Genomic DNA, 26548 nt, shown 5'->3' with positions numbered 1-26548 from the left:
AAACACAGACCAAGGTTATCTAGCCAACAAAAAAAGCTTAGAAGAAAACATCTCTCTTCATTTGGTGAAAGTATAGGAAGCCATGAAGCCACAAAAAGCCATGCTTTTTAAAGTTCATAAAGGGGGTATAATTTGACAGTCAGCAGGCTCTTGCCAAGACAGAATCACTACTGGTTTAAACCAACACCTTCATTTACTAGGAGACTTGATGAGATAAACAGAAGCAAGTTCCCCATATTTTTTGAATCTAAGTCTCACATGAGCTTGTGAAAGTTGTGAAGTACTCAGGTACTTCAGTACCTGAGTACTGAAACAATCCATATAACTGCTCTCCAATACGAGGGGAGCACTTCATAAGTGTGCTTGCAACTTCTGAGGCTGAGATGCTCCACACTAATGATGGCAATTGGCTACTACCAACCTCCAGGATGGTCAAGGTTGGAGCTGGTAAGAATATTTCTATTTCCTTTTAATGAGATTTATTACACAAGAAACAACTTTTTACCATACAACACCAGATATGCTATTCCGATTCGGCACAGAGCAAGAATCCCCACATGATCCCCCAAGAAAAAAACATGAATGTAAGCACTCAGCAGGAACACAGCTACTCAGCATTCAAGACACTCACAACTTCTGACACAGACACAGCACAAATGGCAGCACTGGGCTTTACAGAGGCTTCAAGTCAGTTATTTACCTTCACCAGCTTGCATCAATCTGCTCCAGCACTTGTTAGCAATTCATTAAACAGGACAAACAGGAACCTGACTATAAGACAAAGAGACATGTTTCTACTTCTTACAATTACTGAAATAGAGCCCCAGCAGTGGTCTTCATACTGGGCTGCCAGATCTGTACTCTGGGTCATGTACACCTACAGCCCCGATCACAGCAAGGCAATGCTGAGGGGACACGTCCAGGATAACCAGATCCATGAGCTCTGTACATCTCTCTCTGCCTCCTCACCCAATTCAGACTTGACCTTTTCTATGATCTTTCTCACCTGGATAAGGAAGGCACAAGATACCTTCCCCCCTACTGAAATAAAAATGCTTTTCTTTTTCATTTGAAATGTGCTATAAAAAGACCCAGCAGCACTGGAGTTTGACATTCATCCTCATTTAAACTGAAATCTCTAAACAACATATACTTTAGATATCAGTAAAAAAAAAACAAACCCTAAATTGCAAAAAATCCTCATTATTCAAACTCCAGTAACTTTTATAAAGCAGAAATAGAAGTGCCACAAGTTGTTCCAGTTTATAAACTCAAAGACTGTAGAGATTGAAAGACCACTGAAATAATCTTAAATGGCATTCAGAATTCTGCCAACACTATGTTTTTGCTGCAGAAATCCTAGGTTCATGCTCTTCAAGGTGGATTTCAAGTGCTAAGGAGCAAATAGTACTAACTCAATTGGATAGTGAACTGTTTGCTGTGTCAAAGCTTTTTGCCAAACACATATATATAATTTTTTCTTTTTGCTATATGGATAATCAACCCCAGATGGCAATTTACATAGGCAAAGCATAAAGGAATCCGTGCACTGCTGGTGCTCTCAGCCTCAATCAGAGCAAGCATGGGCATTTGAGAATGTCACTGTTTATTTTTAATTGCTGTGTCCCTCCTTTGTGCAGGTTCAAGCGGTCAAAGATGTCGAAGTCCATTAGTAGAACTGGAAGGTGATGCCACTTCATTTGGTGAGAGGGTTCTTCAAATTTAAAAAAAGCAGCTAGTTTGTAACGTCCCTAAATGTACCAGCTGTCAATCTCAGTTACCATTGGGTCAGGGCAAAAAAAGGTCAGAGAGAGTCATAAACCACAATGTGTTGTGAAATGTGCTTCCTCCGTTACCTTGTACGCCTGAGAAAGGTTTGACCTTTCATAGGTATCCTAACCCAGCTCTGCATGATGCTGGCAGGGGTAAGTACAACACACAGCTCAAACGTACAAACATTGCTTCCTTTTACTGTGCCTTGGTTTCTGTACCTGTGCAACATGAAGGTGAATGTCCACAAGTTGCTAGTGCCAAAATACAAAACTCTGCCCACAGCTATTATCATCCCAAGGCATGGACACATCTCCTATTTCACACACAGCAGTGGAAGGTTTAATTCATTAACAGCAACTGGAAAAATAACTAAAACTTTGAGGGAAATTGTTAATGCCATAAGAGCCAAGTGATCTGGCTTGTCTTTGCAAATGACCTGTTCATCTGCTAAGCTGTCTGTCACTTCAGTGACTACACTCCCAGTCACTTGGGAAGAAAGCCCACTAAAAAAAAGTCACACAAAGTCTTTTCCACTGTTGGAAAACACACAAAGTCTATTTCCACTTTTAAACCAATTCACAAGTTATTTACTACATTTTTGTCATTTCTTCCTTCATATGGATTTTCAAAAAGCAGATTTAGTCCTAAACACATTTCTTCAAAACATTCTTGGACTACAGATGAAAAGCAGAATAGTCACTTCCAGATATAATCTAGTGATGCATTCTTTCTTTGCAACAAATAATTACTCTGCCCTGTCTCCCCCATCTCCTGGAGCACAAAATGACAGGAAGTTTGGCAAATGCTATGCCAAAAAGAAAGCAGTGAACTTGCTATGCAAGGCCCTGTTTGGGCAGGAGCCGTCTCCCACTCCTTGCACTCCCAACTCCTTGGCCCTCTTTGGACCCCCAGCACAGGCAGGCCCAGGACTGAAAACAGGACACAACAGCAAAGGAAAGAACGCTGCCAAGTGGAAACCAGGAGAGGCTGAAGCTAGAGCTACAGTCCCAGCAATCATATTCTGAGCAGGAATTGAAAGCATGGCTCCCAAAACAGGCTGCATGCTGTAAATAACAGTATGGGCAGTGAGGAACTTGACTGGGGAAGCAGAAATGTCAGAGTAGCTATGGTAAAAATCACTTCTATGCAAAGGACAATAGGATATAAACCAGATGGCCACAGGCACCACTGAAGAGGCTGGCCAGAAATGAATTGCCCACTACCAGCCAAATACCTCATGTGAAATCAACATGCCTGATGTATTCCTTCACTTGTCCAAACAGCACAGTGAAAAATGAGAAAACAGCATGTTCACTCAATGAAATTGTAAGGTACTTACAGTAAAATGACTTGAAGATAATACTGACAGCACCAAGAGTCCCACCCAGGCTTGTTAGGCCAGAACTTGCCTGCCCACAGAATGCAATCAGCTCAGTCCACTTTTAAGTGACAGCTGCAAAATACTCCTCAAGTCTTAATTAATTTGGGGCAATTAATACTAAGGGAAAAGCAAAGCAGCAATAATAAGCACCTGTAAAATAGAGTTCACATGTTCCAAGCATAAAGTCACTTTGTTTTCTTTTAAAGGATGAATATATTTTAAGGAAACTAAATAGTAACAACAGTTGAGAAGCTCAAAGGCCATTGGAAGGTCTCTTTGACTTTCTACAGGCTCTCTGAAGAGCCCAATAGCATCAAGCCACCTACTGCATCCCAGCAGCTCTCTCAGAACATGCTGACACAAATTAAAGCCTCAGCAAACAAAGAGAATGTGCATCAAGCATTTCAATGCCCTCTTCTTGTCATTTCCTTTGCTTTCAGAGATTTCTTGAAGCCTACCTACATGGATTCTTTTGCAAACCTCCTCACTGCAGCATATGTCAAATTAAAGTAACCTCCCTCAAACCTTGTTCAGTCCTTGGGTGCATCTCAGCTTGGACACATGCCCACTTTGCTCCTCTGAATTTGAAAGCCTAACACGCTAATCTAGATCAGTCTTCTCTTCATCCAACTACATTATTGAGCAGGTAACTTTACTGACTGCCTTATTTAAAAATCACTATGCCTCTTACTGTTATAAGCTGGGTTATAATAGAGTAAAAATAAAAATTGAAAATAATTGAGTCATTTCAGATTGGATGAGAACACTCTCTTCTTTGTTGAGTGTCTCTGTCTATCAGGAAAAGCACAGGGAATGAAAATGAGAGACTCACCTTCAGGGCAGGAATCTCCACATTGTCACCAAGGCTAACAGAGCCAGAAAGAATAGTCCCTGTCATCACTGTGCCTTGACCCTTGATAGAGAAACAGTGGTCGACTGCCATAAGGAAGTGTCCTGAGGGGTCTCTTGATGGCAGGTAAGCCTGAGACTTCAAGACCTGAAAAAAAAGATAAAAGCAGCACCATGCCTGGGTGAATGACAGCAAGACAGCAGAAGGCAGGCAAGCAGATGATTGATTGAACAAGCTTGCAATTTTACTGATTTCAGGCATCTCCCAATGAGCTTAGAACTCACCAATGTCAAATAAACTGTGTGTGCCATAGGGGAGGTGCACACCTAGCAGCAGGAACAGTTCGATTTTCTGCCTTAGAAAGATTTGGTGCTGCACATTTAGCTTGGTAAGCAAAACCTCACTGGTGATAAAGTTGCTGCCAAACTCAATATAAACACTGCAGCAAAGCAAAGAGGGAAAAAACCTGTACGTGTGTCATCTCCTCCTTTTTCCTCCCTCTCTCAAAAGTACAATTTTACAGAGCATTTTGCTACTTCAGCTTTTTTGGATTTTGTGAAAATGAACTTACATACAGATATTAGTGCCCCACAAAGCCCATCTCTGACTCCCTCCCAGAAAAACTGTAATACTGGGTTAAGTTTTCAAATTCAACTTCCCCTTCAGATTTTTGTTAGTATTTCTTGAAGGATCAATCCATTAAGAAAAACTACATAAGTGCTATTTTCTACAGAAATTCTCTGAGTTTAGCATTTTTCTTTTGTTGACAAATACTACATTTCTTAAAATATATCATCAGACAAAAGATTTTAATTATAGAAAGGAAGTCATCTGCTCAACAGTGCTTCAAAGGAATTGGTTCACTCCTGTCTCAAATCACTTTTGATATCTCTCTCTGTTATATCACCTGCATATACACTTGGTATTGCCTTTAACATCTGTTTTTAAGGTCAAAAACTGCAGCCCAAGCCCAGGTAATGGGGCTTGTAATGGCAGAACAATGGAGAGTCTTAGGAAGGACAGAAGTGATAACAGCTCCAAGTTCAATGGCAAGGCTCACACAGCATTTGCCAGCTCATCTAATATTAGGTTTCAGTTGATGAAACAGCTGCAATGAGAGTTTCCTTCAAAGGTTTTAACCCTGGAGAACATCCCAGTAAATCTAACAGGAGCCAGATAAAGGCAGAAGTAAGCACTTGCATATCCTCTCATCTCTAGAAACTGCTGGGGGCAGATTGGTCCTGGCTAAGTCTGGTCTAAAGCCATATTACATCCCATCCCCATGCCCATCCTGACTCAGCCTGGGAGATGATGCAGCATTCAGTGCTCAGCAGCCTTTTGGAATATCCTGCCTTTATACAAGCCTGGCTGCCCAGGGCCAGGCATCCCTAGATTTTTGATGACTGATGCTGCACCCTAACTTCAGCAATTTATAAGTCCTTTTAACCTGGCAGCATCCAAGTCAGAATTTGACAAGTCTTCAAAGAATGATGCCTTTGTTTTGAGACTTTTTTCTGCTATCTTAAGAAACAGTGGCATCCCTCCAGGGCAAAGATGTTCCTCTCCCTAAGCTAATGACAGAAAGGGTGACAAGTCCACTGCAAGCTACAAACTGCTCTCAGTTATTTTAGGTGTCCTGCCCTTTACAGTACAAACATCATGCCACGTAACCAAGGGTTTTGAACATCTGAGAATGGATGTTTTCATGTTATTATTATGTTCTTCAGCAAGTACCTCAATTAGTTCAGAAATACCCTGTGGATTCTCAGACTCTGGGGCTTCTGGTCCACCAGGCTTTGCTGCAACAGCAACAATAGGACACCCAGAGAATCTGAAAGAGAGAAAGACTTTCACCATTAGACCACAGACCTCCTACACATGTCGATATAGAGAATTTCCAGGCTCATCTGAAGGCTAGGAAACTCCCTAAAATTCCAGTTCATATGCTCCTCTCACATTGTGACTTACAATTTCTTCCTGAATTACCAGCAGATCAGCACTGCTGGACTTCACCATGAAAGCTTCAGTCCTGTTGCACATTAGCTACTGATTCAGTGCTGTGACAGTCAAAGGCAAGATTCAGTTCATTTCAGAAGCAAACATCTACTGTTACCCAGTCTTAATGCAGTGGTTTGCATCCAAAGTAACTTTACCTGAAGACTAGCACATTTTTTACTTCCATTAAACAATTAAAATTCTAAAGTCATAACCTTCACAACAGGAGCCAAATACAAGATGCCTCATGATACCTACCTGAGTCTGCAAGATCTGTAGACAACAGAAAGATCTAAATCTACTGAAATCAAAGTCTGCAAAACTCACAAATCTCAAATACACAAAGGTTCAGAGAGGAGCAGTACAGCCAGCTGACCTCAGTTTACCTTTTATCCTAGAATCAGTTTTATTCTTCAAGTCCTTAACTTACAGCAGATTTGCCTTTTTTTTTTTTTTTACAAATTCAGTCAGCAGACTCAACTTTGCTCCCTAAAATACAACCTAGAGCTTTTTATTGCATTTTTTCAAAAATCAGAATTAACCACATAAACTACATATTAAAGTAATGGAATAATAATCAGTAATTATACCAAAAAGTGACTGGTTCTCATAGGTACTTAATTCTTACGCAACAAATTCAGACCAAAATTATTTATTTTGGCCATCCTCTTGACACCCATCCCCCACTGATTTTCTCACAAAAGGGAGCAAACTGGAGGGAAGAGATGGTGCTTTGCTAAAGAAGAAATGTTAAGTTCTAGAAAGGGAGCTCACTCAGTGCCCCAGCTGCAATCAGGCACATGAGGTACTTTCTTTGTTTACATGCCATAAGCCTGAGGCATCTCAGGACAAAGGGTAATGAAAACATGCACTGAAAATTCCTGTGATTAACCATAAAACTTGTGGAAATTTATTTTCATAGAAGTATTTCAGAGCACTGTATTGCAATAAACAGAAATTTATGCATAACCAAATGCTTTACTCCTCTTCCCATACAAAGTGGAGTAATTGTATAGTGCATTTGGAGGCACTTCTAAACACGATCCAGCCCTACTGAAATTCTTACTCCATCCAACCAAATTTCTCTGAGCAGAACTTAGATCCTGCTGGACAAAGGGAAAAGCTGATGGGCAAAAATTTTTAAAAAAAAATATAAATTCCTTTCACTGTGGAACACCATATAAATTCCAAATAAATTTTTTAAAAATATCAATTCCATTCACAGCACAGAGACAGTTTGCTTTTCGTTTTGGTATCAATTCACAGAAAACTGAGTTTTGATTAGGTAAATATACAAGTATCAAACTATTCAAATATACAACAGTTACTTTCTTCTGCCCTTTTTTTTTTTTTTTTTGCCTTCCATACAATTTCCTGACAACACTACAATAATTTCCCCAGCACTGGTGGCAACATCTACTCTGCAACTGCAACAGCCTTCAGCTTTGCTGACTGCTGTGGAATTCCACACACACACCTATGTGTGTAGCAGAAATATTTCAACAAGTAAACTATTTGAAAGAAAAACAAAAACCCACAATTGGCATCAGAGGCAATTGTCAAATGGTATCAGCATATATCCTGCTAATAAGAATAGTTTAGGAATAGAAAAGCATTTTAAAACCACACATTTGGAGATTCAAAGTCAAGTGGGAAAAAGGCTGTGGAGAAACTTCACATGCCTGAGATACAACAGGACAGGCACTTTGCAATCACACCCAGATCAGCAGTGCTTTCAAAGCACCATCAAGCACAGACTGCACATGCCAAAACTGAATTTTGGTTCTCTCTCCTCTGTACTCTGAATCCTGCTCCTTAGATTCTTCAACTCAAAATGTGACCCAATAGTTATGTCCCCTATATCCCTGAGCAAAGCAAAGATGTGCTGTAACCACATCCAACAGTTCTTCACCTGGATATTCTGGCTTTGTATCATCCTATCCAAACTCCAAGCAGCTATTTAAATCTAAAAGCTCAATTACAGGAAAACATTTCTCTACACATGATACTTGCAGGTGTGAATTTGGAATTGCATCTGAGTTTCTGTAAACCTTTTCAGTCTCTTCTCATCATTTTTGCTAGATGTGCCAGCATGTTTAGACGCACACTGGAAGAGAAATGTTGGTATTTTTTCCAAAACAAATTTTGTCACAAGTTATCTGTTAATATTACTGTTCACTTACTTGGTATTTTCCAAGGTCTTCTGCATTTTCTTAGTCATCTTCTCAATGGCACTCTGTCTCTTCCCCTCTGGAAGGAGATCTATTTTGTTCAGGACTACCACCATCTTCTGGCAGGCAATTTGCCCAATTACCAAGCACTCTGCTGACTGTGTCTGCATCCCCTTTGTCACATCGATCACAAGCATCATTAAATCGATAATCTGGGCACCTGGAGGAGAACTCACAGTCAGTATTGCCACAGCATAAAAAGATTAAGGATCATTTTCTCAAATCGTTTCCATTTAAAATTGTCAACATATGTACAAATGCTCAGAAAGACAAACAAAACACAAGTCAAAGTAAGCACTGAATTCCACAGCTCTTTTGAAATTAAGACCTTGGGAATTTAAGCTATTATAGGCTATCACTGAGTCATAAGAACCAGGGAAGGATGTGATAGCTCAAGTCTAAAGCTGTTACCACTGCATTAAAAAAATACTAGGAAAATTAAGCTTGTAGCAACACAGGCATGACATTTGCCTCAATTAAAAATTATAATCTAAGCAGCCAAGCAAGAATCTAACACAGCCAAACAAACACACAGCAATACTGCAGGGAGCTGCACACTCAGAGCAACCCCAACAAGAGCCAACCAGGTACCCCTTAAAAATATCCACAAGCCTCAGTCCCTTCCTGCTTCCCACCATTTTTCTTTCCAAGCCCAAAATTTCGTCAAAGTGAAAACTGTGATTACCACCAGAGACAGGTTTATCCCAAGTCTAAAGAAGTTCTTGAATCCCTCAGTGTTAGAAAGAGGTGATTTAAAACCTGCAGTGTATTGCCATTCACTCCCAATTCAGATTCACATAACTTGAAAAAGCATTTCAAACACAGGAACTGATCTGATTCCTAAATCTCTTCGTGGAAAGGATCCTAAATTTTAGGGTGATGTTACCTATCAGGCTTATGGATTATTTTTATTTTTCAAAGTATTGTTGTCATGAACCCATAATCTTTTGATTAAAGCAACCTGAATTTCATGGATTTAAATTAGTTTTCAAGGAAGCTTTTGATGAACATTGGGCCTTCCACTAATTACATTCAGAATTTTCTTGTTTCATTTGAGGAAACTGAAATGCTCTGAATACTAAAACAGAAAAGTACAACAGACTCAAGAGTTAAGAAAGTTTAAACATAAAAAAGTTTTAAAAAAAAAGCTGAAGTACCAGAAAGTCACATGCCAAAAAAAGTACATTTTGAAAGATGATAAAAGCTAGAAATCATGTAAAATTCCAGTTCTCTAACTTAAGTACTTTTAATATTGGCCTTAAGATCAGAAGAACAAGAAATCAATACAACTGTCCCTTGTTCCTCCATGCTGTCCAGCCTTTCCCTTGCCTTTTTTTGCTTTTAAGGCTTTTACAATGGCTACGACAACAGCTCCCCTTGTTCCTAGTTCCCATGAACTCAGGATAGGAAATCATTCCGAGGTTGAAGTGCATGGGTGAATGAGTGGGTGGGAACTACAAGAAAAAAAAAATTATGGCTACAAATGACTATTTCAACCTTCCAGACCTTTCATCTTGTAATAATGAATGTTAAGCCCTTCAGAGCACTAGCTGGATAATTATAGTATTTCCAGTGCTCCTGTAGAATTTTCACCAATCATTTCAAGTATCTCTCCCTGACAAACCAAAGATGGGCTTTATATCTTCAAAAGTAGTCTGCATTTTTATTGTCTGGGGAATTGCATTGATTTAGAGCTTGCTTAAATTTCAACACAAACATCATCAAGACTGTACAAAAGGCTCAGACTATATACACCACCCAAGTGCAGACTTAAAGGTCAGAAACCAAGGGAAACAAGTGGCATGAAAATAGTTTGAGTGGGACAAAGCACAATCAGAATGGATCCATTTTTGTGAATGCATACAACAGGGCTGTTTTAAACCTAATACACATATTTTGTATAAAACTGTTCTACACAGCTCACATCCTCAAAAGGAATGGGAATAAATAATAGAAACAAAACCATCCAGTCCAATTCTTTATTAATAGTATAAAAAGGACATTCTGGTAACACAACAATGCTGCAGCTTGAGCCTTACCAAACATTACTGTGTCTACTAAAGCACAGTGATCCTCAGCCTCCAGAGCTAAGCCAAAGCCACCAGATCCAAACCTGGCCTTGAAAAGAGCGGCTGATAAGATGCAGTATGTACAGTGTGGTATCTTGCTCTCCAAAAGAATACAAATCTGCACTGAACTGTAATATGCAGTTTCAGTAAAAGGGGTCACTTTACCTAGAAACTCAAAATCAACTGCTTCTATTTAATTTGCTATACAGCAAATGCTTGCAATTGCTGTATTTATTAATGTATTAGCAACACTTTAAAAGAGCTATAAAAATCATCAACCCAGTTACTAGAAGGTTGAGAATGTCTGCCTTGGGGCTTTGCCTCTTCACAAAAGATACACAAAGAAAAATAACTGTACATTCCACAGAAAAACTCCAGAAACACCAGAAGACATACCATGACACTCCAGACAAAAAATACTTCAAGTCAAGGAAAGCAGCAGCACACACAAGTTCACAAACACTGTCAGCACAACTATTGTGCCTCCTCCAAAGCTCCAGTGTACTGACTGGCCACAGCTCCTAAGAGATGGCACAAGATGGGACAGCAGGCAGAGCTGGCACACAAGCAGGGGGGAAAGCTGCTGCCCTTCAAAGGAGTCATGGAGCCAAGGCAAAGATCACGACAGCACTGACAGAAATACCTGAACTGCCTTCTCAGCAGGGCATGAGGCTGTTTTGTATGTGTCTACTCGTGCATATCAAGGCAGGAGTGCTCAGGTTTACAGGACCCTTGGGTTACAAGGTGAAAAAATACTGCTAAAACTTGGTTCCTCAGCTTTCCTTTTTGAGCTGTTTAATAAACCATCTTCGACAATTCACCTTCTTCTCAATCCCCCATCTTCTACATGGTTTTACATTTTGGTTTATTCTAGCACCCATTTCCTTTATTGCCTATCAGCCACGCATAAAGTTCTTTCCTTCATTGCCTAAAGCCATGCATTAAATACTAAAACAAAATGATCTAGAGAAGTGTACTAGGATTCACCAATGTCACATTTCAAATCAGGAAAGTTGGCACGATGACAAAACTGTAACCCTCTCCCACCGACCACAGAACATCTCATGCAATACATTTTCTCCTCATAACTTATAAATGGTAATAGCAGACTTAGAATATGTTTAACTTCAAATTCACTACTTAAATAATCTCTAGTAAACCATCAGCTCACTATTGTATCAGAGTTCAGTCAACAAAAGGAACAATATTTCTGAATAATTTTCTGCAGCAGAGTAAGATTTAACAAGGAACAGTGAAGCAAGGATGGACTCTATCAGTACTCTCATGAATACAACCTCACTTGGAATGATTTTTCAATTGGGACATAAAAATATTTCAGATATATTATTTGGAGACTCAAAAAACAGTAACAAGAATTTTAAAAGGTGAAAATATTACTCACACCTGCACTATCTGACAATAAAATGTCAGCCAGCCATGGGGTCTTGTACAAAATGGAACAGAACTGAAGGAAGTCATAGGACAAAAAAAAGCACTCCTCAAAAAAAGAGACAGAATGTGGGCCTACACAGTTAAAAATAGTAATAGGGAAGAGATTATGGACTATTTGAATATGCCTCAAACCTTCAGAACAAGAAAATGGCTTGAAATTACTTTGAACAAAGCAGAGACACATGCAAAGGACAGCTCTGCATACAAGGAAGCACAGCAATCAAAAACATTTTATCTGCACTGAAGCAGGTCACATAGAATCAATGAAAAAGTTAAACTAAGATACTCAAATTATTTCTTCTACAGAGAAAACAGGGGTGTAACCTTTTATTTACCACTTCATCTATGAAAGACATGTTCAAGAACATTGAAAAGATAAATCCTGACATGTGATTTCTCACTTTGCTTGAAAATGAAAGATCAATTATTGGAGTACCCTTTGTGTGATGACACACAGCTCAGATGAAGCCCTGTAAAAAGCAAATGAAATAAACAAGTTGTCATCAGAAAACACAAGGGGGTGGAGAAAGATGGGCATTATACTTCAAAGATAAGCAGCTAAACCACAGCAAAAATAAAGTAGATAGTCTGAGTGAAGAAAAACAAACAAGAAAGATAAAACATGAACTGAGAGATTCTGGATGACAGCCAGATCCAGGAGAAACACAAGACCAGCAGCACAGCATCACAAAGACTGCAAGTGCCAGCTAAACCTGGAGGCAGCAGCACCCATTTGTATCACAAAAGTGACAGGGAACACAAAACTCAGAAAATAAGAAAAATACCTTCAGAGACAAGATAAAGAAAAGGTCCAGCTACTGCTTTGAACACACAACCCATGCTAGCTCCTGAATTTTGAAGGGTATCTGATTATATAAAGTCATCAAGGAAGTAATTTATTACTCTTTCCTCAGCAGATTAGTTGAATCACAGATGTCAGAGATTATGACATGTCTCCAAAGAGCAGAAGGAAGCAACTCAAGCTTCCCTAAAGTGCATTTGCAACACCATTCCTGGCTAGCTTTCACTCTTGGTTCCTGAAAGAACTCAACAGCTGCTGCCTGAGTACACTGAAAAAGGATAGTATGCATTTTAAAAGCATGTATGGATCAACTTTTAGTCTTTTGGAGAAAATTCACTGCATTCTCTATATTTGCATTATTTAGTTTAATCTATCTTCAAACCATTGCCAAAATAGGAAACAAAGACTGCCCAGAGTTCCAGGCAACCAGGCTGCAGACCTTCATCCCCTCCATCAAATTCATTCCTAATAAATGTGTTTAGTGTCACACACAATTAGTAAAAACCAGCTCTTACATCAGTGTTCACAGGGAAACACCATGGGAATAGCCAAGGTATCAGATGCATTTTCAAAAACAGTAAAGCACTGTAATTGCTATGTTTTATCCTGGAACAGAACATTCCATATTAAATAACAAACCTCCTTCAATCTCAGCCACAGAGCTGTTGCAGTTCTGCATGCACATGAACTCAAAACACCTTCTACTTGTGCAGCCTGCTGCATGCTTGTAAATTTTACACCCAAACTCCCAGACTGAGCTGTGTCCCTAAAGCAAAACATTATATATTTTTGCTTTAGAATATTAACACTAATTTAGAAAAAAAAATGACATAATTGGATCTAGGAAGACAAAGAAAGAAACACTTCAGACTCATGTATTAATTTATCAGTTCCAAAAATGTATTACTATTTTATTATATATGCACTGAGCCCACTTTCAGAACCATGCAGTTACAATCTCCAAGCACTAAATTAGCTACCAATTCCTTACTGAAAAGCTCACCCAAAAGGCATTTTCAATAAATAAGCAGAATCTCAACTGAGATTTGTTTTTACCAAATGCAGATCAAGAATATGAGAGCATTTTAAGCTGCATTATTTTGGCAAGCATAACTAAAGTATTGCACTATATTCCCAACAATACATCAACATAAAGCTGACTTGGCTTCAAAAGGTAAAACCTGGGGAGTGGAGGGAAGAAGAGGGGATCGGGTCCCTGTGTGAACAAAGGGGACATTTCGCATGTCACACATGGAACATAGGCACAGATTCTGAGTGGTGGCTTCTTTAAGCTACTGTGTCCTGTCCTGTTTGTGGTAATCTTTTTAGCTGACTTTGCACAAACAGTACAACTCTTGTTCACAGGCAGCAAAAGGAAGCAGAAAATGGAATTTGAAATGTAAAAATAAAATAATTGTGGGCTATGGGCTATAATTTGATTTCATGCTCTACAAGGAAATGAAAGAGGACTTCCTTAAACATACTTTTTTTTTTTTAAATATGCTTTTTACCATGTTAGGATTTCCTCTAGTGTAGAAGAGAAAATAGGATTGTAGAAAATGTACCATTCTCAAGTATCATTGCTACTCAAGGGCAAAGCTCTGTTTTAATGTGCACTTCCCATTCTGGGGAAGAGGAAATTCTTCAATTAATAAACCGGGTGGACTGAGGCGAGTTTTTAAGGTTTAATCAATTTCATCTGCACACAGGATAAAAAGACCAACTATTCTACCATTTTTACCTCCGCTATTCCACTTTCAAAAAAAAAAAAAAAAAAAAAAAAAATTAAATCAATGTTTTATTTTAAATTCTTTGAGGTTAGTATCTCCTGTCTCAGGAAATATTGTCTATATCATGCAGAGAGTATCCAACTTCCCCTTTCACAGCCCACTCCCCCCACTTTTTTTGTGTTAAGAAACTTTATTCAGAAACAACTAAATTATTCCCTGTTTTCATATACAGTTGCACCCTGGGAGATGTTACAAGTCACACAGGATTTTGCTAGCTACCTTAGGGGAGGACTGTGATGAATAAGGAAGATGTTTTACAGGATATGGAATCCCCCAAAATTCAAACAGAAATAGGAGGTGTGATGCAGGGAGAGGCATGCACTCAACTGGGGAACATGAATTACACATGAAGAAACCTTGTGTAAAGCAATGCAAATCGTGGATCAAAACTGACAGAACTCCTGTTAGGAAACACTTTGAAAAGAAAAGGAACTCATGGAGCTCAAGGATCCCACCATCATCTCCATCAAAGCAGCTTAGAGCACAAACAGGGAGCTGTGCAGCTTCAAACTCCAGAGCATTTGTAACAGCAGATAGAAAGCATCACACTGGCAACCCACAACATTTCTGAGTGCACAATAAAGCTTAAAATTAGAAGCATTAGGTCATTACAAGAATTCTCTTCAGATGAAAACCAGCCACTATGGTTGGTCTGTAACTGAGAGCTAGAAAGGGAAAGCAGTGGGGCCATAAGAGCATACATAATTGGAACAAGTCCATTTCTTGTATGTCAATTAACACATCCATTACAGTTATTTATTTGTAAACGTGAGTTCAACTCAACTGCAAGTGGTAGGTGATAACTTCTTATAAGAAATAAAAGGGTTCTTTTGCAAAAGAAGTCACGCAAGAATCCCCTTGAATATACTTTATACTTCATCTGGAGAAGAAGCACAATACGTGCCATATTGTTCTGAAGAGGATAAAGGATAATGCCTCTACCGTCTCCTTTGTCAAGTCATCCAAGGATCTGTCTTGTTTAAGTTCTAACTACATGTCAGAAACAACTCTGTGTTCTTCAAAGGGTGGAAATGCCTGTAACGATTAGAGTATGTCAATAAGCTTGATCAGCCATGCTGAAGTAGCACAAACAAAGCTGATAAAGCCTCCATGAAGGTCATGCTAAGAAAGACTGAGGAGTATCTTCCAACAATTTTAACATGCTGGTCTAGCCATTGCAATATTGTACACAGGATTAAGCTTATATGAAATGGATGAGTTATTGAGAAAAAAAATCACAAACAAACCCTAAAGTGAAAACACTCTCAAAAAACAGAACAACACAAGAAGAAAGATATCAGGAGATCCTTTGTAAGGATTTACAGAATGTAACGAGTCCCATGTTGTCTTCAGCCTCTTCAGAGGAAGGCCAAAAGCACAAGCCTGAGAAATGTCTGAACACTTTGGTAGTTGCCACCACTTATGGAAAAGAGACTATTCTTAAACAAGGCAAATACAGGATGCCCTTACTGCAATCTGACTAAATTCACTGGTTAAACACACATTAAAATTGCATGTAGTTTTTTAAAAAAATACGTAAAATTACAGAGAAACCTTCCTCCAAAGACTTCCAAATAGAAATTCACTACTAAAGAGAGCTTGCTATGAACCTTTTTAATTAGTGTTACCTTAATAATTTAAGGTACCACATTAATTTCCTATACTTGTCCTCCCCTCTCCCCGGCACAAACAGAACCTCAGTACACATCACCTCCTCCAGCCTGAGCATAAACTAGAGCAGCACAATAATGGCCACTGCTAAGGACACATCCTTCCACAGCCAAGGAAAGGCCACAGCAAATATCCTTCACTTCCACTGTAAAGACAAAAACATGCAAGGGAAAAAGGCAATTTTACCCATGTGGTTTCATGCCAGGGCAATCACACACTTCACTTTTTTTTTTTTTTGTGTTAAGAAACTTTATTCAGAAACAACTGGATTTTCAGAAACTGAAATTTCAGAAACTGAATTTTCAGAAACAACTGGTTATTGTGCTGATCTTCATCCCTGCCTGTACATAGGAGCGATCCAGGAGCAGCTGTCAGTGAAGCACAGCAGTGAAAAGGCTCTGGCACCTGGTCATGGAGCCTGCAGCTCCATGAGCTGGGAAGTTCCTGCTCCCAGTTACCTTTCCCCAACACTGTGTTTATTTAGGCCTCCCACAGGTTGTGGAGGGTCTGATGAAAGGCAAAGTTGAAGCTCAGACCAGTCTGCTCAATGCAGCCGCACCAGAGGGCTCTCCCTCAGACTGGCAAGGTGACCCAGCTCCTGCAGCACGCCAGGGAGAGCAGAGCTGGCACAAGCGAGGCAGCAGGAGCAGCCAAGAGCTGCAAAGGTAGAAAGGGAAGGAGCAAAGAAAACTTCCTGTTTCTGGGGACAAGATGCTGCTGCAGGCCAAGGGGCTCACTTAACAGCACCCTCAGGAACTACAGAGAAACTTAAAGCTGAATAAACAGTCCACCTATCGTTAGGAAGAATTGAAAAAAACTTAAGTACATGTGTATATACACAAAACTAGTGCAATTCCTTCAGAAAATGGTGAAAAGATACAGTCATTATATGCTGTTCAATGCAAAATTGTTTCAATTTCAGAAGCAGCAAAGAAAGGTAAAGAATTAGACTATATGCAATATAATATTGAAATAAAATACTGCATTTCGATCTGGTCACTTTCTGGAAAAGGAGTCTTAAAGATAAAGTAGCTCCAAAAAAGGAAACAAGACAATGCAGTTAGGTCCTCCACAAAGAAAAATCCATGTTAACAGCACACAGTGACAAAAGCAAACAAAGTTGAGTGAAAGAAGGGAAATAAAACACCTCTAATAAAAAGAGCACAATCAATTATATAATTTTAAGCAGCACAATTCAAATTCAGTGCTGCTAAATACCATTTGTCTTTAGACAAATAAAAATACAGCTTTGATATTTACACCATTAAGATTTTAAAGCTACATCCAGCTAGATGAAGCTTCATTTTCAATAAAACATTTATGATTTTATCCTGTGTAAGAGGTATTAAGATGAAACTTAAAGAAAGGGATACTTTTTTCCATCACTGACTTTCTTGTTTGTCCCTCAAAAACAATCATTTCTACTATTTCCAAAGAAAATGTAGCAAACCAGATGAGTGACTACTATAGTCTGGCATTTAAATTCCTGTTCTTTACATAAATATTTGTCAAAAACCAGAAAATCACTCCAAATGGAAATCCTATAGACAATGAGGGGAGAGCAAAGCAAACAATCCTTGCCTTGTAACACAAAATGCCATGTAATACATAGCACGTGTAAAAATGGAGGCAAAGCACCACATGAGAGAAGACGTCATCCTTCTTCCACATGTACAAAAATCCTTTTTTGTAATATTACTAGATCTGAATTTCTATATTGACAGGGCACAAACTGGACAGAGTCCAAAACAGACCTCTACTTATTTTAATGCTGAAAACATAAACTATGGTACAGTTGAAAAAAGCTTACATATCTTGGAAGAGCAACAATCATTCTGAGTAGACACAGATGACTGCTACAAAAAAAGGTAGCATTTGCTGAATTACTCAACACCGTGGTATTTCAGCTGCCTTAATTTCTTTCTTGGCTTGAAGTCAAAAGTGCATAAATTGTGAATTAGTTAGCAAACATTAACTTTTTAAAGTGTCATTCATACATATGCATATGCAAATACAGACACCAGTAAAAGCTGAGAATTTAAATATTTAGGATACTGCACAAAACTACAGTTTTAGCATTTTAGACTGAATGTCATTATACAGCTTATCAACCATGGAGTACCATCTGTGGCATATAGTAAGAAAAACTATTATTTCATAGACTTGAAAGCAAAAGAAGTATGGAAGAAACCAACTGGGTTATTGCTATCCAAGAAGCAAACCTGGTTTGTCCAGGGGTGTTTGGTGGGATTTTGTCTGTTTTTTGCACTACCTGCCTATATTACACCTAGCAGAAAAAGTTCCGTTTCATATTTTGGAATTCAGGCTATAAAACATTTCAGGCTGTTTCAATATTTCTAAGTTCCAAAATGTCATACAAAAATGGCACCTGCAATTCCACCAATTCATATCAAACCCAAACTTAGAGACTGGCAATGAAGTGGCCTCTTCCTTTTGCCTGGAGTTGTTTAGTTCATAAAATAAGGTTTCTCAAACAATGTGAGAGTAAGCTGTGTATGAAATCAACATTTTATGTTCACGTTTCAGGAAAAAAGGTGCAAAGTAAGAAAAATGGAAAATGGATACTTGTAAAACCCTGCTTTGACCTCCTCAGATGATATTCGTAGTGCCTAATGAGTGATTAGTTCAAGTTTCAGACTTGTTACTCAGAGGTATTTTGTTTTGGTATCAAGGCCATGTGTGCTTTTGCACAGCTCTGAAGAGTTAAATGTAAGGTAACATTACACTTGGGCCTTATATAGTGACCATAAATGGTCCCTGATGGTCCATAAAGTCTTTACTGTAAACACTGAAAAGTAAACAGGTCAGAGGACCAAGAAGAAAAAAAATACTTCTTTTTATAGTCTTGACCCATATCAGCTTTACATTTGCTCTCTAGAAGATCTCCTGCCAAGTTTCAATAAAAAAAGTAACTATATTTGCATGTGATAACGTTAAATATGTTGCAAAAAATATAACTACAAGTATGACCATTCTATCCTTTGCATCTTTCAAAGAGACCATCTTTGAAGCTATTTCCAAGACCTGAAAGAGAAAATAGTAGCTTACCAGTATAAAAAGAATCAAGCATCTGGAAGAACTGCAAAGGCACTGAGCCTGCACCAATGAGGACATGAGCCCATCTCCAGTTCTGATTGACCTCCACACGTCTGGAGTCTCTGCTCCATCTCTAATGACTCAGTTCACACCAATCAGAAACAGACTATTCCCAGCTTCAAGAATGTTGCACCTGAGGTTCCTCCACTAACTGGAGTGTGGAGACAAATATTGAGTGAAAGCCTCTGCGGTACCTACATCCATGGAAATTCCTGCTACCTCGCTGACACTACAGGGCTACAGAGCTGACAGCAGCCTATACCAGTATGTCTTCCACTAGGAATGATAAGTCATGCAAAACCAGGTTTATACTGGAAACAGAAAAACAGTACAAAAATTACTGGAATAACTTGATCTATTTGCCAAGACTGCTTCAGGGAGAGCAGCACATAAACAGCCACCAGTGCACACGTTTTCCCTCAAAGCAGTGTGCTGTTTCAGTAAGTGAACTCCTGTATTAGCTGTTAAGGCAATTTAACACTCTGATTTCCAAGAACAGACCAACTGAAAAGTTTCCCAACAAATGTGTTCATATTTCTGCCCATATTTGAATCCACTATTGCATACAAGCCCAGTACTGGACTCCTGAACAGTACCTATGAAGTTTCTATAAATTCTGTTCTCTATCAGGACTACTTCACACTCAGCTCTTCAACTTTTCAAGTTAATCTCATTTGTACAAGATGCTATCTTTCCATTAGCATACCTAGGATTCAATCCCACCCATGCCCCCATGTTTTAACACAAAGAGAACCAGCACATCTCAGCAATCCTTACACAAGCAACACACCACTTTAGTACGGGATTATCTCAGGATGAAAAGAACGTGTGATGCTTAATGACCAACTAGGTGGTTTTTTCCTTCCCAGAGGACTGGAGAACTGTTACTACAGTGCATCTATTGCCTCCCTCAGGGTGCTTCGAAGAATTACTGAATTATAAACATCTTGGAACATGCTAGAATTTCTTTAAGCATATTTTTATCAGTTTAATGTTAGATGACAAGGAGAGTTTTTTGCTATCTTTTGTGTTAACTTCTTCAAGTCCTGCCTAGCTAAAGGATATCTCACTGTAAATTCTTGCTCACTCTTCTGCCATATCTTTGAAAGATCAGTCTAAAGAAAAGTTCTATGCAGCAGTCACTGGAGATAAGGACCATCACACAGGTAGACAGACCTGAATATACATTTAGATATGCAACTCCAAACTTCCAAAACCTATAAACAGCAGTTTGCATGCAGCTGAAAACAGGTACAGATATGAAAATTGTACCTGAGAGATACTGCTGAACCACCTTGAAATTCTTGACTCCAATTAACTTTTCTCTACTTAAATTCAATGTTTTAGGCCAACTACTCTGAAAATCATGGAATGCACTGGAGTCCCCAAGAAACACACCAATTATCACCTTAATCACAGAGATTTGCTAGAGGATTCTCTTCTCTCCACCTCTCTGTCAATACAAGGACAGTAATCTTACAGTGCACCTGCAGCTTTCTTTCTTACCAGTAGTAAGAAATTGATTTAAAACCTTGTACAGAGCAAGAGCATATTTCTACAAGACTACAAAAAAAAAATTTTCTTAAACAATTCTGTCACCAAGTCCAAAAGTAAAACTCAAACTCATCAGATTCTAAATCATCCTTCTACAAAAAACAAGTGGTCCATACAAAGCTGAAAAAAAAGTATGTGATTCTGCTCTTAAGTCGTTACAAGCCCTAAGATACCTTGTCTTTGAAATAAAGTAAGCAAAATTCTTGCACCCTGCATTAAGGAGCTTCTTTTGTATTAAAATCCAGTCCTATTCTGTTTTTACAACACTGCATTTAACACACTGTCCTAACAAAAGAGTTATGGTAGAGTATGGAAGGTATTCCTGCACAGCTCTCAGATATGCTTCATCTGAGAATGCGAAACAAGATTTTTTTTTTAATTTTACAGTTTACATTTTGCTTTTTCTTTTTTTTTTCCTTCTCTCCTGTCCTTAAAAAAAAAAAAAATTAAAGATTGCTAGGGGCAATGAAAAATGCATTCTTTAATTTTCTGTTCACCATCCACAATACTGAAATAACATCAGTCAGGGTTATAAACATCTGTAATTGCCAGGGGAATGTACAATACATTCAGAAACTCCAGGCCCACATATCCTGTAGCTGTGCACTTCACAAACAAAAGGTTGGGGAAAGAAAGAGGGGGTGGGGTATAGGGAATAAAGGCTTAAAGATTAAAGTCACAGGCAGAGACAGACGGCTCCGTTTTTTAATAACTGAAAACACTAGTTGTGCCTGAATGTGCTCATTGTTTTATGGCAGGGGGGAGAGTCTCTGCATGCTGGACTGGCTGGCGACAGAACTGCCTTTGCATCAAAAATAAGATTTGCAAAAAAAAAAAAAGTCACTAAACCCACGCCCTAATTTCCCCTCTTGCAATGGTTAATGATGCTTTTAGGTAGCAGTCAACAAATTATCCCACCTTACCTTTATTAAACTGGGGACAACTTCATGGCTGGAAGTATTACCTGATGGAAAGAGTGTAAGATACAGCTGCAGAGATGGCTGAAGGTTTGATGCTGTGAGGGAACACAGACTATGAACAAGAACAGTGATACATAACAAACAGGCACAGCTAGGGAACAACAAGCTTATAAATCAATTTCTGATAGGTTCTTCACACAATAAAAGCAGTGCTGCAAGGCTGAATTATGGTATAAGCAGATTTTTATGTGGTTTCAAGAAGTTTAGCTGTCATGAGGAAATTCTTAAGTCCTCAGTTTTAAAAAGCATCAGCCATACTTTTAGTGAATGAAAAGTTTCATGAGCTGGGTTCACTTCAGTCAGTAAAAAATGCTACTACCTTAAAATATTGCACTAGAGCATTAAAAAAATTGAAAGTATTTCTTTTACACTTTAAAGTAATTTTTCTCCCAAAAATTTAGGAATAAAAGCACTTGCACAGTACATGGCTACTCAACAGCCATAATTACAAATGTGTATTATTTTTAAATTCCATAATAATAATTTTTCTATTCCAAATAATCTAATAGTTCTCATGATCTACTTCAGTGGAAAAATTTTTGTGAGTTAGCTCCCACCAGGGCCCAGGAACCCATTTAAGCTCAATGCAATGAGGTCGGCTCCACTGCTGGGTGCCAATGGACTACAGGTAAGCAAGTATCCTCAACAAACATATGTAAACAAAAAATATTAAATAATTCTTTCACTTTTATTCTAATCTAGCCTCAGGTATTACCATAAGAGAGCTTTTGTTTTACAGTATCTTTTTTTTTTTTTTTTACCTGCCAACTTGGTTTAAATATAGACAGAAAGGAGATAATTCAGTAAGACAACAGGCTCTTTCATCTAAAACCATGAAACTCCCAGTCATAACTTCTTGGGGAAACCTAAAATAAGGAGCAGGGAGTCACACAACAGGAGTCAATGAAAAGTAGTCTCCTGCCCCAAGCAAGCATGCTGTGCCGGGAGGAATCAGTGGCCACAATACACAGCTCCTCAGCCAAAAATGTCAGACCTGGAATGCTCCAGCTATCATCCCCTCTTTGTTGATGCAACACTTTTGCATCATCAGCCACTGGACATCTTGTTGAGATTAAAAATATTGTGGAGAGTTACTGTCTGTTCAGCAAGGAAAAGAAAGACAAGAGCCCATGTCAGAAAGGGAGGGGAAAGGAAAAGCCGAAACATGAGCTCACAAGCCTGATGTGGAGAATAAAGACAGGCTTTGTTTTACCTCATTCATACCAAGTACAAACAAGAGACTCATCACTGTTTTGAGTTTGAACTGCAAAATTTGTTTTGTATGCAGCACTGCCCATTTTTTTCCTCACGTAACTCAACTACTCATCTTTCTCAAAAGTAGCTCTGGTGATGCTCCAATCAAGTATTTAAGCCTAGATGAAACCTGTCTAGTAACAGACTCTCATTCTGTCCACGCCACACATTCTGACACTTCAGAAGCACCTACAAAGGCATTCTTACATAGTAAAGACCAGCCTTGGTTATATCATTGATGTTGCCCTGATGTCCTTGTGCACTCAAACAAAGTAACGAAAATTAAAATACAGGAATATTTAAAAGGAAATAAAAATCACTTGGAGGGCACACTGGCTATCTAGCCACACTAAGAGTTAGGCAACAGTTATTAAACCAGAGATACTTCTTTGGGCAAGAAGTAGTAATTCTTTTTAAACTTTCAAATGCAGAACTCGGTTCAAAAATACAACACAATGTACAGTCTTAAAGGGTACAGTCTTTGGAAGATTAGACATAAAAAAAAGCCCACTAGAAAAGAAGTCTGTCCTCTGACAGAAACACTACCCACCAGTGCTGTCCCTAAAAGAGCTCAAGGGCAATACCAAAAGGCAGCACGGGAAAGCAGAGTCTGGATTCTACTTTCGTGCTCCTAGGAAAAGGCGAGGAGGGTGGTAATTTACCGTGTACAACCAAATTGTACATGAAAGTTTAAAACCAGCCAATTAAAGCTAACATTATGGAATGGAACTGAGGTCCGAGTGGAACGCATTAGACACGCATTCCACACAACGGCTCCAGAGTCCGCCTGCGAGGCGGGTACTACACAAAGTACAAAGGGTCAAGAAGCTCCTCTCAAAGCGAGCCCCAGCTTTGAGCAGGAGTCAGGAAAGCCTGCCCAAAACAACCAAACGTGGTGCACAGCTGCAAAGTGACAGCAAGGCTGCAAAGCCAAGTCATTGCCTGCATCAACAGAATGCGATGGAGAGAGAAAATTCGCAATCAAGCAAGGGCAAATCTCACCACAACTGAGAACCAAATGGAGGGGGATAACAAGGAACAAAGAAGAAAGAACACCCAAAACTAGCAGCAATAAACATGCCTATATCAGTTAAAATCTCTTACATATATCCCTTTCATACACTCAACTACTGTGCGTCCTCCAAGTGCTTTTTCTTTTCTTCCAACTCCAGCTTTGCTTCTCTTAAGCAGGTCAATGTAGAATGGGTAGAAGAGCTACTAACACCTAGTGGGAAGTTGGAAGACAACTACCTCAAGTTACCAGGACTACGTTACATTTTGCCTTAGAGTCCTCTGTACAATGGAGCACGGTGAACCCCAATTTGGATGCAAGTTTCTGGATTTTTGTGACAGTAATGCAGAAGACTGTCAAGTTGGTACTCCAGCTGCAGAAGATAACCAAATCGAAATACAAAGAGAAAGCAATTAGGTTATTTCTTCTTATATTTCAACATACAACTCCACACACATGCAAACTGGGAAATTAATTCAATGTCATGATAAAAGATTCTGTGAGACTTCTGTAGCACTATCAGTCCCTAAACCTTCACCATCTCCAAACATCAACAAGAATTATAATCTTTATCAGAACAGTAGTTGGATCAAGGATGAAAAATAAGATTCATGTCAAAAAAGTAGATTGTTCTCAAGAAAGACACTCTTCAAACAATCTCAGTTTTTACGTCAAGCTTCATTTCAAGCACCCACATTACTACACAGCCATAGCAGTGCAGCATGCAGAAAGAAATCTCAAACAAATCAGTCCCTAACACATTGCAGAAGCCAGTTCTGAGAAACAAAATACTTTCATTCTCTGCAGTGTACACAGATAATCAGAGCCAAAGTAAACAAACAATACTTTGGAAAACAAATTTTTTGGACACATTCTAGGCAGCAGTCAGTTACCCTGACTTGGTACCATGCTAAATAGTAGGTGCTTTGCTAACTTGCAAATTTCAGCAGAAGGGTAGCTGAAGAGTTAATGCTGCCATAAAATTGCTCTGGCTAAGGTTTTAAGACTTTATACTGAACTACCAAGGGAAGTTTTTATATGCAAAAATCACCACAAACTTATCACTTGAAAACCACAGTCAAAGCAGTGATCTATTAGTTTATTCTCAGTTCACTTTAACAAAGTTTTCCATGTTTGGACACAAAGGCTGTAACTTCTGTTTGTCTTAAAAGATAAATTGAATTCACCACTCAAATTTCATTAAAGATTTATTCTGTATTTAGTTGTCTGGCCTTCAGCCCATGGCAGACATCAGGCCCTGCCCAACAATTCACTACCTAATCATGACAACAGCAAACATTTTGCATAATTTGTTATTCCACTAAGTCACATCACATTGTGCTAGAGACCCTTCTCCAACAGGCCATTATCAAGCACCGGGTACTATTTCATACCTCCTGCCAGGCCAGCACAAGGGCTTCTGACAGTGGATTTATTTTTATTTTAATTTTTGCTGACTAGGATTGCACAAGATACACACCTCATTTCAGAGCAGTCCCAAGGGGTCAACAGCCATGTAAATTTCACATCCCAGCACTTCAGGACAAAACAAACTATATCATGTGGATATGCTATCTAAACTGCCAACACCACAAAGCACTCCAGAAATTGCAGGGTGTATGGCATTTGTGTTTCACATTCTCCAACTAATTAATAAAAGTCCACTAAAATATAAAAGGTGAAGCTCACCTTAAGGGAAGGAAGCCATGCAAAGTTTAATTACTAAATAAAACTAGGCACAATACTTGTCAAGACTAGAATTTATACTGTGTTAAGAGGGGCTGGAATTTAATGATCTATAACCACATCGAGATAAGAGACAGTAGCAATGCCTGAGTAAATGTTGTCCGTAGGACTAAGAGGAGGCAAGGTGGAAAATCTAAGTTATCATGATTTATAGGCAGATGACTTCTTAAAAAAATTTACATCAGAATGAGTGCCATAAAGATATTCCAAATTTCACTGGTGGAATATTAGTTTAAAAATAAATACTTTGAATGTTTTGAATTATATAGTTTATTATTTAACAGTAGATATTCATGTGAATGAACTTTTACAGCCAAGGAGCAAAATACAGACCTGGTCTGACTTCATACTGGTTTGGACCTTAATCCTGGTAGCTCAGTCTCCCTTACTGAGCTCATTCCTACAAGGACTTCATGGATTCAGAACACCCAGCTGGGCACTGAACTGGTACTTCTACAAAGCTGCAAATATGCATGGCACCTCACAGATAAGCACAAAGCAAGGCCCTAGGTTTACAAAGCTGATAGACTAAATTTAGACCCCTTGCTCCCTAAAATGAGGAAAGTATTTTAATCTCTGACACAACCACGTTATTTTATTGTTTTATACTTAGAATAGCACAGATCTTTGTGAGGTGAACATATAAAAACCATCAACATACAAAATCGGGCCCTTTATCTCTAAAAGCCCTCACAAATATAGGAAAAGAGTTTTCAATTATGTATTTTGAAGAATTTCCAAAAGTGAAGTTGTTCAACACAACCCTACACAGAAATTTCCTAAGACAGCTCAAACACTATATAAACCAGAACATGATTATCTAATCATAGATATTTCAGTATAATTCAGAGCAAGTCCTTCCAGCATTTTC

The 26548-nt window shown here is 38.7% G+C and overlaps 1 protein-coding gene across 3 annotated transcripts in view; it reads right to left on the bottom strand.

Annotated features, from left to right (window-relative positions):
* EEFSEC (eukaryotic elongation factor, selenocysteine-tRNA specific) overlaps positions 1-26548 on the bottom strand; it is a 121115-nt gene that overhangs the window by 79063 nt on the left and 15504 nt on the right. For 2 of the 3 annotated variants that reach the window (XM_038148798.1, XM_038148796.1), the window contains exons 2-4: positions 8183-8390; positions 5739-5835; positions 3987-4151 (exon numbers count right to left, since the gene is read on the bottom strand). In XM_038148798.1, coding sequence (XP_038004726.1) covers positions 3987-4151; positions 5739-5835; positions 8183-8370 — 450 coding nt within the window. In that variant the 5' untranslated portion in view covers positions 8371-8390. Of the gene's footprint in view, positions 1-3986; positions 4152-5738; positions 5836-8182; positions 8391-21608; positions 25547-26548 lie in introns of those variants that run through there. The other variant, XM_038148797.1, reaches the window with a different exon arrangement.

The sequence above is a fragment of the Motacilla alba genome, chromosome 12, assembly GCF_015832195.1.
Source record: "Motacilla alba alba isolate MOTALB_02 chromosome 12, Motacilla_alba_V1.0_pri, whole genome shotgun sequence".
Taxonomy (NCBI): domain Eukaryota; kingdom Metazoa; phylum Chordata; class Aves; order Passeriformes; family Motacillidae; genus Motacilla; species Motacilla alba.
This window is presented reverse-complemented; position numbering and strand designations above follow the sequence as displayed.